General features: G+C 39.9%; 1 protein-coding gene across 2 annotated transcripts in view; it reads right to left on the bottom strand.

Moving 5' to 3' along the window:
• The window catches only part of Dcaf1 (DDB1 and CUL4 associated factor 1), a 61455-nt gene that overhangs the window by 28166 nt on the left and 15072 nt on the right, over positions 1 to 18217 (bottom strand). For both annotated transcript variants that reach the window (XM_036192240.1, XM_036192241.1), the window contains exons 7-13: positions 16633 to 17145; positions 15813 to 15914; positions 12154 to 12312; positions 10494 to 10673; positions 9018 to 9227; positions 5163 to 5332; positions 1850 to 1974 (exon numbers count right to left, since the gene is read on the bottom strand). In XM_036192240.1, the coding sequence (XP_036048133.1) occupies positions 1850 to 1974; positions 5163 to 5332; positions 9018 to 9227; positions 10494 to 10673; positions 12154 to 12312; positions 15813 to 15914; positions 16633 to 17145 (1459 nt within the window). The remainder of the gene's footprint in view (positions 1 to 1849; positions 1975 to 5162; positions 5333 to 9017; positions 9228 to 10493; positions 10674 to 12153; positions 12313 to 15812; positions 15915 to 16632; positions 17146 to 18217) is intronic.

Raw genomic sequence — 18217 nt, 5'->3', positions numbered from 1 at the left:
ACAAAATATGAAAGCTATCAAAGTTTGTGTACATTATTTCCTAGATAAAAGGGACAAAAATAGTGGAAATTAAAACCTTCTGCAGGAAAGCAAAAGGCCCTCAGCTTAGCAGATACCCGACGGTAGAAAACTTATTCACTATCTATTAAATTGGGTTATAGTAACACATGCCTTTAATCCCAGTCCTCGGGAGGCTGGGGCAGGCAGATCTCTGAGATCTAGGCAAGCCTGGTCTACAGAGTGAGTTCCAGGACAGCCTACACAGAGAAACCCTGTCTCAAAAAAGCAAAAACAGCATATGGGTGTGTGTGTGTGTGTGTGTGTGTGTGTGTGTGTGTGTCTGTCTGTCTGTCTGTCTGTCTGAGCCTTAGGCACTTTCCTTTCCCTGAGTCTTACACCTGAGGACTCACAGTCTATCATCATTCACCTCAGCAGCCTGCTCTTAATATTGTTTGTTTTCTGTTGTTTTTTGAGACACAGTTGCTCTATGTAGCCCTTCTGGTCCTGGAACTCATTATGTAGACCAGGCTGGACTCAAACTCAGAGATCCGACTGTCTCTGCCTCTACGGCAGGGATCAAAGGCGTGCTCGACAACCGTCACCACCACCACCACCACCCAGCAACATTGTTTTTTTCAAACACAAGCTTTCTCCTTTCCTATGTTTCTTAGTACTCAAGTTACCAAACTCGTGTATATCCCAACTGATTAATTATCATAAAGGTAAAGTTCTGGGAAGTGCACACATCCTAGACAAATATCTGACCCATTTGGAAATCCTAAGTTTCTTAGCATGACTCTCTGTATGAACTGCATGGTGTCAAATACAAGGAATAGACAAGGAACCCTCCTCCACAACCTTCTTCTATTCCAGTGGTTCTCAACCTTCCTAATGCTACTACCCTTAATTAAATACAGTTCTTCATGTTGTGATGACCCCCAACCATAAAATTATTTTTGTTGCTACTCCATAACTTGCTGTGGGATGGTCTTTCCGTATGCTGTGAATATGTGTTGCTACCATTGGTTAATTAATGTGTTGCTCTGGCCTGTGCTAAGACAGGATATAGCCAGGTGGGAAATCTAAGCAAAGATACAGGGAAAACAAAGGGGGAGTCAAGAGAGGCAAAGTCAAGAGAGATGCTGCAAGCTGCTGGGGGAGCAAGATATAACAGAATACAGGTAAAGCCATGAGACACGTGGTGATACACAGATTTATAGAAATGGGTTAATTTAAGATGTAATAATGCCAGGCAGTGGTGGCGCACGCCTTTAATCCCAGCACTCAGGAGGCAGAGGCAGGCGGATCTTTGTGAGTCTGAGGCCAGCCTGTTCTACCAAGTGAGTTCCAGGAAAGGCACAAAGCTACACAGAGAAACCCTGTCTCGAAAAAACAAAAAAATAAAAAAAACTGTAATATCTGATATGCAGGATATCTGATATGTGACCCATATGAAAGTCATTTAACCCCAAAGGGATCGAGACCCACACACTGAAAATTAGTTATATTCTAACATCCTGAAATAAGGTTACAAACATGACCAGAAAAGCAAAGGCAAATTATCACACAACAACAAAAATGGCAACGTGCAGGCTTGAGAGAGAGCTTCGTCTGTAAGAGTCAGGAAGAGTAGCATATGCTTGTATCCTAGTACTGGGAAAAAAGAAGAAAATCCATTCCCAAGGCTCAATGGCTAACTAGCCTAGCCTATTTGATGACTTCCAGACATCAAAAAGAAATACGGTTAATCCCTGAAGAATGACACTTGATGCTGTCCTCTGGCCTTCACGCACACACATGCACTTGAATACATTCACAAAAACTAGCACAGAAACAAGGTGCAACCTACCTACAGTGGATATAGTAGAGCCAGCCTCGTCCAGGACATCCACTGACTCTGCCAATTGGAGCTGGATTTTTGGCACCACAGTGAGAATAGCCAGGACATCCAAAGCAAAGCGCACAGTGTCATTCCTAGACAGGAAGAAGAATTAGTCAAAGGGGACTACAATACAACTACAAAACACAATTTTAAAAAAATGAAGAGATATAACAGATTGGGACCACTATTTGAAAGGTTCTAAAATACTTATTTTTTAAAATATTTAACACTGAGAATATACTGGACACTCTAAAAAATAATCTGAAAATATGAGATACAATTTTAATTACATTTACTTATGCACAGGTGTGTCACAGTGTGCAGTCAGAAGACAACTTGTAGGAATTGGTTGTCTCCTTCCATCATGTTGGTCCCAGAGATCCAACACAGGTCACAAGGCTTGGAGGCAATTTCTTTTCCCACTGAGCCATCTCACTTGCCCAAAACAGGTTGGTTGGTTGGTTGGTTGGTTGGTTGGTTGGTTTTTTTAAAGATTTATTTATAGCAGGCAGTGGTGGCGCACGCCTTTAATCCTAGCACTCAGGAGGCAGATGCAGGCAGATCTCTGAATTCAAGGCCAGCCTGGTCTACAGAGTGAGTTCCAGGACAGCTAGGGCTACACAAAGAAACCCGTCTTGAAAGAAAGAGAGAGAGAGAGAGATAAAAAAATAAAAGACTGGGGGCTGGGGATTTAGCTCAGTGGTAGAGTGCTTGCCTAGCAAGCACAAGGCCCTGGGTTCGCTCCTCAGCTCCACAAAAAAAAAAAAAAAAGACTGGATGTCTCTGCATTCCCAATCTGGTGTTGGAGCCCTGGGGAATCTCCAGAGACCTGCTGGTATCAGTCTATGTCCTTAAGAATCCTTAAGAAGTAGATTCTGGGGCCGGAGAGATGGCTCAAGGTTTAGGAACACTGATAGCTCTTCCAGAGGTCCTGAGTTCAATTCCCAGCACCCATATACATGGATGGTGGCTCACAGCCATCTATAATGGGATCTGAATGCCCTCTTCTGGTGTGCAGTCATACATGCAAATAGAGCACTCATACCAGAAAAAAAAACAAACCAAAAAAAAAAAAAAAAAAAACCCACCAAGAAGTAGATTCTGGGCCGGGCAGTGTTGACACAAGCCTTTAATCCCAGCACTTGGGAGGCAGAGGCAGGAGGATCTCTGTGAGTTCAAGGCCAGCCTGGTATACAAAGCAAGCTCTAGGAAAGGCGCAAAGCTACAGAGAAACCCTGTCTCGAAGAAAAAAAAAAAAAAAAACCCAAGAAGTAGATTCTGACAGGAGCAAAGGAATGCAAAGCAAGCCAGGAATGGTGGTGCACCGAGGAGGCGGAGGTAGGAAGAGAAGCAGAAGCATTTGTTAGTTCAAGGGCAGCCTGGTCTATATGATGAGTTCCAGGACAGCCAGGGCTATGTAGAGACCCTATCTCAGAACAGAAGAGGAACAAACAAGTGTTTATATAGGCCAAGAATTCATTATCCAAAATACTCTGGACCAAAACCACTTCAGAATGACAGTGCTTGTGCAATTTTAGAGTACTTAGACAGAATCTATCACTTGAGAATTACTAATCTAAAAATTTTAAATCTAAAATGCCCACAAATCAACTATAGCCAACTACCCTATAACCAGTGACAACCACTTAAAACAAAATTATTCTATAGGAAAGGGCTCAAAATACAATTATGTGAAAGAGAAAATGTAGGATACAAAATCTAAAATCTGAAAGTACCAAATATTTATAAGAAGGTGGGAAACTATCAAGATCACTTTCCAAATAATCTGGCAACATCTACTAAAGGTAAAAATGATGAAGATACAATGTATCCTGGGTTCTACACACCACAGCCTCAAGAGACACCAAAAGACTTAAATGTAAAAAGGAAAAAACAAGTGTCAGAACCAGTTGGGAGACACATGCCTATGATTCCCAGAATTGGGAGCAGGTAAGTAAGGCTGAAGCAGTTAGTTGAAAAAGAGCCTAGGGGCTGGAGAGATGGCTCAGAGGTTAAGATCACTGCTCTTCCAAAGGTCCTGAGTTCAATTCCCAGCAACCACATGGTGGCTCACAACCATATGTAATGAGATCTGGTGCCCTCTTCTGGCCTGCAGGCATACATGTAAGCAGAACACTGTATACATAGTAAATAAATAAGTCTTTAAAAAAAAAAAAAGAAAGAAAGAAAAGAAAAAGAAAAAAGAGCCTGGACCTAATTCTTTTAAAAGAGAGAAAGAAAAGAAAATGAAGAAGGGGTGGAGGGAATTAGAGGAAAGAAGGAGAGAACAAACTCCCACAAGTTGCTCTCTAACTTCCAAATATGTACCCCCACACAAGTAAGGAAGTAAATAAATACTTTAAAAGCCAAAATCACACCTTTGAGGCCATAGAGACAGACTAGCAGATAGTCACTTGCTACCAAGCCTGACTCAGTTATGATCCCTGGGACTCACATGGTGAAAGGAGAGAACCAGCAACACCTGTATGCTGTCTCTGACTGACACACACACACACACACACACACACACACACACACACACACACTCTCGCTCGCTCTCTCCATAAATAAGTAAAAAATATTTTTTGAAAAATCACATTATAGGTGGTCATTATAGCACACCTTTATTCCCAACACTCAGGAAGCAGAGGCAGGTAGATCTCATTGAGTGCCAGGCCAATCAGGGCTACATAGTGAGATGCTGACTCAAAGTATAAAATAATAAAATAAGGAGGCCAGAAGATAGAAGGTAAATAGGATAAGAGCACTGGTTGTTTCTTCCAGAGAACATGGGTTCCGTTTTGGCACCCACATGCATCTCTCAACTGTCTGGCTCCAGAGTCGATGTCCTCTTCTGCTCAAGATCCTGAGCTCACATAAGGACACATAAGCTCACAGCCAGACACAGACACATAAAGGGGAGGATAAAAATTAAATAATAAAGTAAGAATCACTTTCTTTTGCTTTCTTTTTTTTTGTTTGTTCCCTTTTGTTGTTGTTGTTTTGAGACTGGGATACTCTGTGTAGCCCTAGTTGTCCTGGAACTCATTCTGTACTCTAGGCTTATCTGGAACTCAGCGATCTACCTGCCTTTGCCTCCCAAGTGATGGAACCAAAGGCATGTGCCACCACTACCCAACAACAACAACAACAACAAAAATCACACTTTCATACTTAATCTACTTCCTTCACAGAATCAAGTATAAAACTTCAACTCAACAAAAGCTTGTTAAGCATATATTATGTGAAACTGAACTTTATGTGAAACTTCTAGTCCCACCTTGCATAATAGGTCTTCCAATTGCAGGCGATGGAAATAAGCTGCAGTAAGAGCTGTACACAGGAAAGCTTGAGGAAGACTTCAGCAGGTTCCCAATACAGCTGAGCTGGGCCATATTCTATCAAAAACTCCATCATTTCCACAATCTGCTCATGAGTGTATGAGCATGCCTATAAGGAGAGGTATGTATTATTATAATACATAATTGCATCATCTGCTACTTATCAATGCTTGCCAAAAGATTTTAATAATAGCTTTCAATTTCCATAGTTCTTCAGTCATCGGTCTATATGTAAAACAATGCCCCATAATGCTTAGTCCTTTAATTGTAATGGCACACATAATTTAAAAAATAATAACAAAAAGTTGATTCAGGAATATTTATAAAGGTTGAAAAAATAGCACCATACAAACAGGTATCAACTTGAGATTTTTGAAACATGCAGACATTAATCTTGATCCCAAACCTATCAAATAAGTTCCAAAATGATAGAGAGCTAGAGTAATGGACACATCCTTTCCAAAGAGAACTTCTGCAAGCAGTTTGACTCACCCGTCAGTCCCCTTAGTTCTAGTCTACCACATTAGTAGTGACTCACAAGTGGGTACAAAAAAGGTCCTTGAAGTTCATCTATTACCTCCACTTTTTAATTCTTCTGCTTTCAAATAGGGCAGGTAAAAATATGTGAGTGTGTGTCCTACAAACAAGACATTGGTCTCAGATGTGATTTCAGACCTGGAGCTGCTGCTGTATTATTATTATTTTTGTTTGTTTGTTTTTGTTTTTGGAGACAGGGTTTCTCTGTGTAGTTTTGGAACAGGCTTTCTAATTTGCCAATATTATTGTAGTCCCTCCAGTTACTGAAGCCTATCCTAGAAGCTTGGAGAGCATGAAAGGCCATAGTGTGAACCATTTTACAAACTTAAGGAAGCAAATGCATTTGCTTATTCACCAATTCTGAGAGGCAATGGCTTTGGTGACTCTATATAAATCTTTTGATATTGGGCAGTGGTAGCAAATGCCTTTAGTCCCAACACTAAAGGAAGCAGAAGCAGGTGGATCTCTGTGAGTTCGGGGCAGCCTGTTCCATACAGCAAGTTCCAGGACAGCCAGGGCTACACAGAGACCAAAAAAAAAAAAACCTTGACAGTTTGCGGAAAAATAAGGAAAATGATGATGCTAGTTGGTTGTTCCTAGCATCTCTGGATAAACTGATAAAGGATAGGAATAAGCTCTGTGATAAAAGTAACTCACTTCTACCATGAGAGAATATAGTGAAGGACAACAATGTGATAAACTGACCAGCTACAGATGCAAACAGTCTAAAAGTTTCTAATGTGCCACAGAGCTGCCAAGTGAGTCTCAAATACTTTCGCAGAGCCATGCAGGTATGTTTGCCAGTTTGGCGGCTAGCAAATATTTCATCATCACTCAAAAGTGCACCCTGGTCTTCCAAATTTAAAATCTCCAAAGTACTGATCTATTAGTGACAGGTATGAGATTGAAAAGGAGACAGGGAAAGAACACACAGAAGAGAGAAGTAAAAAGGTAACAAAAAAGATTTTGGTAAATGTTTATGTTCAACAGTACTGACAAGTATACCATACATACAACATGCTGACAGTCAGTCATATGAAACAAAAAATGACAGCTTCTAATCATATTAAAATATATACAGAAGGTGAGGGGTTGGGGATTTAGCTCAGTGGTGAAGCGCTTGCCTAGCAAGCACAAGGCCCTGGGTTCGGTCCTCAGCTCCAGAAAAAGAAAAAAAAAAGACACACACACACACACACACACACACACACACACACACACACGCGCGCGCGCGCGCGCGCACGCGCACGCGCACACGCACACAAAGATGAAGAATCCTTAAGTTTAGAAAATCAAACAAGGGCTGGAGAGATGGCTCAGAGGTTAAGAGCATTGGCTGCTTTTCCAGAGGTCCTGAGTTCAATTCCCAGCAACCACATGGTGGCTCACAACCATCTGTAATGAGATCTGGTGCCCTCTTCTGGCATGCAGGCAGAACACTGTATACATAATAAATAAATCTTTTAAAAAAAAGAAAAGAAAAAAACAAAATCAAACAAAAGCACTCATTATTAAACTGGCTGAATTACAAAGAAAATTAATTCCCAGCCTCTGAGGGTTAAAGTAAGGGCACTGATAGGTAAAGAATGGGGTCCTGTAACTTGGGATGGAGATGTGTAGAAGACCCTATTAAAGCTGAAAACTTTGAACCCTCATGATTCTCAAGTTTATCTCACCTGAAGGAGTAGTCTCTCCATCTTCAACAGATGTATTCCCCCATACCCTGAAATAATTACCTTTTCCTCCTTTATCTGAGGAAATAACCCCTCATTGTCTGCTAAACCAGCAATGACTTTCCCTGAAGATGCCAGGCAAGTTAAGCAGGCTCCTTGGAGGGAAGACAGAAAATGTAGTCCAAGAGGAAGCACACTATACTACTGAAGAGCTTAGTGAGTTTGCTAATTCATTCAAACAGAAGTCTGGGGAACATATGTGGGAATGGATTTTAAGGTTGTGGGATAATGGTGGAAGAAACATTAAACTAGATTGGGCTGAATTTATTTGTATGGGTCCACTGGGTGGCTATTCTAGGTTTAATATGGAGAATGTGCAGTTAAAAAAGTGTCAAAATGCCAGGTGGCAGTGGCACTTGCCTTTGATCCTCAGCATCAGGGAGGCAGAGGCAGGTGGATCTCTGTGAGTTCGAAGCCAGCCTGATCTACAGAGCTAGTTCCAGGACAGCCACAGCCACACAAAGAAATCCTGTCTCCAAAAACAAAAACAAGGAGTTGGGGATTTAGCTCAGTGGTAGAACGCTTGCCTAGCAAGCACAAAGCCCTGGGTTTGTTTGGTCCTCAGCTCTGAAGGGAAAAAAAAAAAAAAAAAGACAAAATAACAAAAACAAAACAAACAAACAAAGGACATCAAAAGTTTGTTTCAATGGTTGGTTGAAGCGTCTGTCAAAAAATGGCCTATTGAAAAGGAGCTGGCAATGCCTGATATCCCTTGGCTTAGTGTTGATGACGGCATTTTAAGGCTCAAGGAAATTGCAATGCTAGAGTGGGTAAGCAAAACCTAATCCCTCACAATGGGAAGGTCCAGAAGACATGCCCTTCACTAATCCTATACGATGCAAAATGGCGATGGGGCACCAGCACACTTGTAGAGCTCTGTTGTCACCTTTTTCCTTGTTCAGACCTTAGGATTGGAGATGCTGCTGCTCAACTGGAGGAATTAAACGCAATGGGTTAAACTGAGCCTCAAAGTAGCAGGGGCCAGGTGGCAGCACTGAATTGCCAAAAGCAAGGTGAATGTAGTTATCGTAATGGGCAGCAAATAAAAAATAATGTCCATAATGGCCTGACCTATAATGGGCAGCAAAGGCAAATAGATTTTTATGGTTGAATGATTCATATGGACCTGTGGTACTGGCTAATCAGTCATGGTGTTTTCAGGAATAAAACAGAAAAGAAGCTTACAACGTTTGATTTACAGAAGCAGAAAGTTTCTCAAACAGAGAAAGAATACAATTGGATTGTAGCAAGAGATCTTCACCTATGAACCAATTTCCAGATGTAAGCCAGTAAGCAGCATTCTTCCATGGCCTTTGCATCAGCTCCTGCCTTTAGGTTCCTGACATTTGAGTTCCTGCCCTGACTTGTTTTTGATGATGAACAATGATATGGAAACATAAGCCAAATAAACCCTTTCCTCCCCAAGTTGCTTTGGTCAAAGTGTTTCATCATAGCAGGGATAACGCTAAGACACCCTGTCTCAAAAATAAAATTAAACAAATAAATAAATGACTATTCTCTTACCTTGTATGGAGGTTGAGGGTGCACAAGAATACCACCCTCAGTCCTCTGAAGTGATTGCTTGACTTGTTCCAATTTAATGGCCAAGTGAGCCTCAAAATACTTTCGCAGAGCCATGCAGGTATGTTTGCCAGTTTGGCGGCTAGCAAATATTTCATCATCACTCAAAAGTGCACCCTGGTCTTCCAAATTTAAAATCTCCAAAGTACTGATCTATTAGTGACAGGTATGAGATTGAAAAGGAGACAGGGAAAGAACACACAGAAGAGAGAAGTAAAAAGGTAACAAAAAAGATTTTGGTAAATGTTTATGTTCAACAGTACTGACAAGTATACCATATATACAACATGCTGACAGTCAGTCATATGAAACAAAAAATGACAGCTTCTAATCATATTAAAATATATACAGAAGGTGAAGTATAGTGGTGTATTCTTGTACTCCAACATTTGAGAGGCTGAGACATGAAAATACTAAGTTCCAGGCCAGCCAATCTACATAGCAAATTCAAGGCTAACTTGAACTACAGAGAAATTGTCTTAAAAATCAAAAAAGAGGGGTTGGAGTGATGGCTCAGCGGTTAAGAGCACTGGATGATCTTCTAGAGGACCCAGGTTCAATTCCGAGTACCATATGGCAGCTCACAACTGTCTGTACCTCCAATTCCAGGGGATCCAACACCCTCACACAGACATATATGTAGACAAAACATGAATGCACGTAAAATAAAATATTTAAAATATCAACAAGAAAAGGAAAACAAAGATACAACAGCCTAAAGTTGTTGCCATTTGAAAAGATCACAATTAACCAGTTGCAGTGTGTGGTAGCCCACAGTTGTAATCTAGCTCCCAGCACTTGGGAAGCAGAGACAGAAAAATTGATACAAGTTCAATGTTATCCTGGTCTACAAAGGGAGTTCCAAACAAAGCTATGTAGTGAGATCTTTTCTCACAAAAGGAAAAAAAAAAAAAAAAAAATTAAAAAAAATTATGGTTATCACAACAACCCTCCTACACAATTACTATGTCAAAAATAGACAGACAGACAGATATGCATGTCTACAATGGCACAGAGAACAGGGCTAGGTGCAGCCTTCAGCAGTATAGTAAATATGCGGACACCCTGGGTTCAATCCTTAGCAACAAAAAACTAAACATAAGAAAGTAAGAAAAAACTCATAAATAAAAGAAGAAAAAATACATATACAACCAAAGCCCAAAATGCCAATCAGAAATGTACCCAGCTGGGTGCAGTGATATGTATCTATGATCCCTGCACTGGCAAGTAGAGACAGGAGAGGTAGCAAGTAGTTCAAGGTCATTCTTGGTTATATAACAAGTTAGGGCCAGACTGGGCTACATGAAACCTTGACTCAAACAGCCAAAAAAGAAATTTCTTCTCTTCTACATGTCTTTCAGGATAACCAAAACAAACAGGAAGGCTACCGCTAACTGAAGAGCCAGTGGAGAACCTCACCAAGTTCACTAGGCGACGAAGACCATCGTAACGGTCAAAGAGCTCCAAGACAGCCCGGAATGAGAAGCAGATTGAGAAAAACATTGTAGCATGGCAGCATCCTGAAGCATGAGAACATTCCATTAACCACAGGGTATAGTGCACCACATCAGAGAGAACATTGTGAGGATGCATGCAAACCTGCAAAAAAGTAAATAAATAAATAAATAAATATAGATGTATCTTAACAGTTGGGGCAAAGGTTTCTTTAAAAGGGATGAAAAATTCACCAGTGTAGATAGAAAATTTTATAGAATACAGTGATCATTCTAAGTCAGGTCTAGAACATAATCAATTTCAAACATGAAAACTACCTAAATTTAATTAAGTACAGCCTATACTTACTGAGAGCCACAAAACACATCATTTAATGCTTCTAAAATGCTCAGTGCATTAAGTATTAACATCTTGCTTAATAATTATAAGAGGCTCAGAGAAGTTGAGGACTTTTTTGTTTTGTTTTTTGAGACAGTCTCACTTTATGGCCCTATCTGGCCTGGAATTCACTATATACACCAGGCTGGTCTCAAATTCACAGAGATCCACCTGCCTCTGTCTCCCAAGAACAAGGATTAAAAGCATGTGCCACCATGCCCAGCAAGGACACTCTTAAAAGTGGCAGAGTCTACTGTAACACTAAGTCTACAACTGTACTATCTGCTGCTCCACTGATTCCTACATGTGTATGCCACCTATAAATTAAACTGTAAAACATTTCCTAGTTTTGCTACATCTACATCTTAGCCATAATTAACTTTGTGCATATAAATAGTTTAATATTCACAAAAAGTAAAATTTTAATTATTACAGTTATCTTAATAAATGAGCAAAGACAAAGTAAACACTCGAGCTCCTAGAGATACCCAAGGGAAATATCACTTTTCTTTTCATTTAAGATTGATTTATTTATTTATTTATTATGTATACAGCCTGTATGACAGCAGGTCAGAAGAGGGCACCAAATCTCATTGTAGATGGTTGTGAGCCACCATGTGGTTGCTGGGAATTGAACTCAGGACCTCTGGAAGAGCAGTCAGTGCTCTTAACCTCTGAGCCATCTCTCCAGCCCGAACCATCACTTTTCAAATGTAAAACCCACTCACTTTTTTTAAAAAATGATCACTAACATAAAAGACTTAATGGAAAAACAAAAGACTCAAACTAAGAATGAGAACATCTGAAATTAGTTTACTATCTCCATCACAAATTATTTAACATATATAAAGCATCACCTGTTTTTACAATAAGCTGACTTTAAAATATAATACAGCAAAATATATGTGCGTGTGCGTGTGTGTGTGTGTGTGTGTGTGTGTGTGTGTGTGTGTATACATATATGAAAATACAGCTCTACTAATAATGCTACAGAAATCAAAGAAAGCAAATAAAGTTTATGGAACATCTATCCTACACTTTCTCAGCAGGGTCAAATTTTTCTAAACAATTTTACATTTTAGGATGCTTTATGAAGATAAACATTCACATTCCCTCATATCTTTCCTAAGAATTTCATCTTTCAATTGTTCATTTCTTCTTATCCAAAAGCTGATCTGGGAATGTGCTATTTTAAAGATAGTCCCCATCAAATCCCATTCTCATCACAAGAATGGACTAGACTTACTCTCTCCATAGCATCCTGGTTGTAGGACAGGTAATACAAGCACATGGATACACCAGTTGCAGCCATAGAAGGACGAGGAATTTCCAGTAATTTCTGAACTCCACCATGAGCAACAAATTCTGTAGCAAATTTGTTATGGAGCAGGAGAGATGCTAGGTGCTAAAATGTAAGGACACAAGTTACAGTGGAATAATCAAAAACATCACAAATCTCTTAACGTAACATCAGCTTCTATAGAGTCATCTATGTATAGAACCACCCTCTCACAAAAGAAAAGCTAGAGTAGAGGGAAAGGAAAAGGGGAAAAAGAAAGACGGGAGAAAGAAAAAAGAAAAAGGGCCGAGCCAGGCAGTGGTAGTGCACGCCTTTAATTCCAGCACTCTATAGGCAGAGAAAGGCTGATCTCTTTGAGTTCGAGGCCAGCCTGGTCTACAGAGCAAGTTCTAGGACAACCAAAGCTACACAGAGAAACACTGTCTCAGAAACCCAAAAAGAGAGACAGAGACAGAGAGAGAAACAGAAGGAAAAGAAAAACAAAGTCTTAAAAAGTCCCTCCTTTCCTTCCGAACACAAATGGTGTTCATCTTCCAAGGACCTATGGGGTAGAGAGGCAGAGTAGGAATAGAACCCAGGGACCTGCTAACATGAGATAAACCAGTGAGCTACACCTTCAACACACCAAATATTTTGTTGTAGGTTACAAACAAGACAGGGTTGTCTGCAATATTCTGTTACTGTCATTCCTTGTAAGGGTATGAAATAAACCAATAAAACCTGTTTTTTTCTTTTAAAAAACAAAACAAAACAAAGAAACAAAAAACTCTACCTTTTCTTTTGCCAAGATGTGAGGAGATAAAAAGTCCCAGCTATATATTCCTTTTACCATGGAGCTGCCTTGCCTTCCCTACATGATGGACTATATTTTATCCCTTTAAACTGTAAACCCGCCTTCCATTTAAAAAATTAAAAAATAAAAGTCAAACAAACAAAAGTAATCTCTGTGCAGCAAGACATGCCTATAATCTTAGCACCTTAGTAGGCTAAGACAGGAGAACAACTTGAAGTCTAACCTAAGAAAACTAATATGACTATGTCTCAAAATTGAAAAGTTAAAGAGCCGATTAGTTAAAGATGCCGATTCCTAGTAGAATGCTTGCATAGCATCCTCAAGGCCCTAGGTTAATCCCTAGTACCCACAGAAAGGGTGATAATGATAAACCTGCTATAAGCAATGGCACAATTTTACAATCTTTATTTTGTTTCCTGAGCAGGCTTTTGCTAACCTTGCCAATTTAATTCTTCCTCCATAATCAGCTCAGTGTTCTAATCCAAATTTAGTCACTGACTTTATGAAGTCCAGAAAATTTTCTTTTACATTTATTTTCAGTATAGCCCCAAACAATAAAAAAAACTTTTTGAGACAAAGTTTTACTATGTGTCCCAAGCTGGACTCCACCTCTCAAATGCTGGAATTACAGACTCCCAAAGAAGAACCTTAAGCAAAGAATCAAAAGTGGTACAAGAATGCATTTTTAAGAAAGTAAATCTTCGGCCAAGCAGTGGTGGCAAATGCCTTTAATCTAGCACTCAGGAGGCAGAGGCAGGCAGATCTCCTAACAGAGTAAGTTCTAGAACAGCTGGGGCTACACAGAGAAACCCTGTCTCAAAAAGACAAAAAACAAGCAAAAAATTTAGATACTTTATTGTATTTATTTATATGGGTGGCTATGGTGTTACATGTGCAGGTCACAGGACAACTAGCAAGGTTTTCTCCTTCCACCATGGGGTTTCCAGAGATCAAACTCCAGTCATCAGGTGTGGCAACAAGTGACCTAACCCACAGAACCATCTCACTGGCCCTAGGTACGGTATCAACTGGCCTTGAACCCACTGCCTCCCCATAGCCAGGATTACAAACATGCACCACAACACCCAGTCAAATTTTTAACGTTTAAGTTTTGTTAATTTCATTTTAAGGTCAGGGAGTCCAAGAAAAGTGGGGTGTTCTTCATATTTCTGAACCCAAGAGCCTCCAGACAGGGCCTCAGGAGAACCACAGCTCCCCCTCCTGTATCCTAAGTAAGTTGTGCCACATGAATGGTTTTTTCATAATGTCACTACCATACCACCATGACAATTCACCATCACAAAAGGTGGAGAAATAGAATAAGCAAGAAACCTAGTTTTCTTCGGGTCCTTATCACGTACAAACCCACTTGACCTCACACTGTGAGCAGATCCTGTCTGTTTTCTTTCTTTTCTGACAATCTGGGCCTGGAACTTGCTCTGTAGACCAGGCTAGCCTCAAACTCAGAAATCTGCCTGCCTCTGCCTCCTGAGTACTGGTATGGTACAGCACCATACCAAGCCTCAATTTTCTTTTAAAACTATTTTGTTTCTATTTGACCATTCCTTTCTGTTCCCTTCTCTTACACAGCTTGAAAATTCCTTTTGAACAAAATGATATACCAAGAGAGAGAGAGAGAAATGAATATGTACACAAGATAGCATGTGGGTGCCCAAGGAGAACATCAGATAACCTGGAGCTGGAGTTATAAGCAGTTATGAGCTGCCAAATACAGGTTCTGGAAACAAAACTAGGTATTTTAACAGCTGATCAGCTCCATTTTCCCCTAAGGATTTTTTTCCTTGTTCATACAAATTTCATTATCTTTTGTCCCTTTCATAACTTTCTAAAGGAACAGAAGAATGATAATAGCAATTGCAATTCCAAGGAGAGTGAGCAAACACCCAAAGCCACTATCAAATTGCACCTTGTTCAAAAATCAATGTTGTAACTGAATGCAGTATTTCTGGGCCACTGGACACAGCTCCAACCTCCAGTGCCATTTCACTATTCAAGACATAACTAGAGTACACTTTTTTTTTTGAGCTGAGGATCAAACCCAGGGCCTAGCAAGCGCTCTACCACTGAGCTAAATCCCCAACCCTAGGGTACTCTTTAAACAGACACAGACAGAAAGATACAGCCCACACCCACAGATTACTCCAATTCTGTCTGATCTCACTTAAACTTAAAATGTCTAGGGACTGAAAGACAAACTTACCCATTTTGAATTCCACTTCAACATACTTTATAACTGTACTACTGTTTGATGCAGTAGACACTGGTGTCATGAGATTAACTTAATCAAAATTAACTAAAATTTAAAGCCAGGCCTGTAGTAATTCACAAATGTAATCTCAAAATGAAAGAGGCTGAGGCAAGAGGACTGCTGCAAGCTTGAGGCCAACCTGGTCTAATGAGCTCCAGGTTAACCTGTGCCACAGACTGAGACCCTGTCTCACAAGTAAATAAATGAACTTCAGTTCTTCAGAGACACTATATTTTGAAGTACTGAAAAATCATGTATGGTTGGCCAGTACGGCTGTACTAACTGCATTTAACATAAGTTTCATAAACATCAAGTAGTAACAAAATGCTCAGTGACCTAATATTTTTTTTAAGAACTTTACCTTCCCAGGCGGCAGATGACACACGCCTTTAATCCCAGCACTCGAGAGGCAGAGCCATGTGGATGTCTATGAGTTCGAGGCCAGTCTGGTCTACAGAGAAAGATCCAGGACAGGCACCAAAACTCATGGAGAAACCCTGTCTCCAAAAAAAAAAAAAAAAAAAAAAAAAACCAAAACTTTACCTTGAGTGCCTCAAAAGTAAGCAGGACATCATTAGTCTGTTTCAGATCAATATAAAACATCATCAATTCTCGTGATCCAAGTTGCATGAATATTGGAAGTAACTGAAATGAGAACCAGAAAAAAAGTCTTAAATTGTGGCTTTTTCACATTCCCTGTGAAATTTATTTTATGTGTATTTTATGAAGGAAAATATTAAAGAAATGAAACCACAAAGAATAAAAAGAAAGTTAAAAGAATATTTTAAAAAATTGAACCACCCCCCCCAGCCCCACCTGAAGAATATGTTCATATGTTATGGTAGTTTGAATAGGAATGTTCTTCCACAGACTCATGTGTTTGACTACTTGGTTCATAGGAAGTGGACTAGAAGGGAGTGGGCTGTGAGGTCTCAGAAGCTCAAACCAGTTCACTTCATGCCGCCTGTCAATCCAGATGCAGAACTCTGGGCTCCTTCTCCAGCACCATGTCTGCCTACATGCCACCATGTTTCTTGTCATGATGATAATGAACTAAACCTCTGAAACTATAAACCTGCCCCAATTAAATGTTTTCCTTTATAGGAGTCGCCGTGGTCATGGTTTCTCTTCACAGCATTAGAAACCCTAAGACCTATGTTCATATACCATGTTTATATGAATACATTTTGATCAAACTAACCTTTATCAGGAGTGTCCTGCATAAAACCTTATTTATTTGAAATATAGACCTTTCTGGAATGGAGTTAAGAGTATGTCAGTGGCTAAGATATAACCATAAAATGCCCTAGAGATAAACATAATAGACCCAAAATGTACACAGTACCTTATCGCAAAAACTTACCTCCTGATACTCTCCTAGAGGGGTCAGATACTGGAGAATAAGTCGCTGTTCAATAGCGGGAGTCATAGGATAGAGGGTATAATTGGTGCCAATCACCCAGGGGGACATTTCTGACCAGCTGCTATTAGATAGCTCAACAAACACGCGATCTGGGTCAGAAGATGAGAAACCCAACTTCTGCTTGGCCTTCCTAAAGTTCTCTCTGTCACCATGCTTTGTAGACTTGTTCTTCTTGAATCCTGAAGCTTCCTCGGGCTTAGTTGCTGAGTTCACTCTACTACTGGTCTTGTGACTTGAGTCCAGACGAAAGGAGATGTCCATATCTCTAGAAGCTTCTTGCTCTCCATCCACAACATCTACTGCCATGTCACCATAGTCCATATCCACAGCTTCCTCATCCAGAGGCAAAAGCGGCTCCGATGAAAGCTTCCGAGGACTAGGCCGCTTATTTTCCTGGCGCAAAGCCACTTCCTGAAGTTGTAGCTCTCTCAGTCTGCGAAGCACTATTGCCACCTAGCAACAGATATTTGAGTAAAGGAGCTACTTATTCTGAAATTTTTATTTACATGATTCTAACTAAATAATTCTTTTCTTTTGGTTTGTTTTATGAGGCAGAGTCTCACTCTTCCTTTACCTCTCAAATGCTAAGATCTGTAGGCACATGCCACCACAAACAGCTCATTATATATTACTTCCCTATTAAAGAGAACTCAATACTCACACAGTTAGCTCAATGTCTGGGAATAGTAAAGATCTGATAAATTAGTTGATTCAATTCCTATATTTTGATGAAATAAGCTAAGGCTAAAAGTGTATTTTAAGCCAGGCATGATAGCTCACACCTTTAATCCCAGCACTCAGGAGGCAGATGCATCTCTGTGAGTTCAAGGTTCAAGGCCAGCCTGATCTACAGAGCAAGTTACAGGACAGCCAGAGCTGTTACAGAGAAACCCTGTGTCAAAAAAACCCAAAAACAAGTCTAAGTTTAAATATATATAATGTGTGTTTTTCCCTAGAAACACAAAACCAGAAGATTTGCACATAAAACACACCATTTACAAAGTGGTCAGTTTGGGCCAAGATAGACTGGGCTATGCATCACACCTAAAAAAAAAACCAAAAACTAGATTTTTTTAATTGGCTTTAAAAATCAAAACTAAGGTTGGGGATTTAGCTCAGTGGTAGAGCGCTTGCCTAGCAAGTGCAAGGCCCTGGGTTCGATCCTCAGCTCAAAAAAAAAAAGTCAAACTTAAAGATTTCAAAAACTTACTGACTATACATTGTGTCACTAGCAACTATATAACCTAATTTCCAGGTTTGTCTTTTACAGTTTTTAGAACTTATTTCTGGGGCCAATATTAAAAACTGGTTCTGTGTTTACTTGAGTGCGATGGTGCATGCCTATAACTTCAGCACTTGGGAAACTGAAGCAGAAGGACTGTTGCAAGTCTGAAGCCAGCCAGAGCTACAGAGTGAGTTCAAGACCAACCTAGGCATACAAAAAACAAACAACAACAACAACAACAAAAAAAAAAGGTGTCTTTCTTAAAAAAAAGAAAACACACAAACTAAAAGAAAAAAATTT

This window comes from Onychomys torridus, chromosome 7 (assembly GCF_903995425.1).
Source record: "Onychomys torridus chromosome 7, mOncTor1.1, whole genome shotgun sequence".
NCBI lineage: Eukaryota > Metazoa > Chordata > Mammalia > Rodentia > Cricetidae > Onychomys > Onychomys torridus.
The sequence above is the reverse complement of the archived record's forward strand: the minus strand, read 5'-3'. Positions and strand labels throughout refer to the sequence as shown.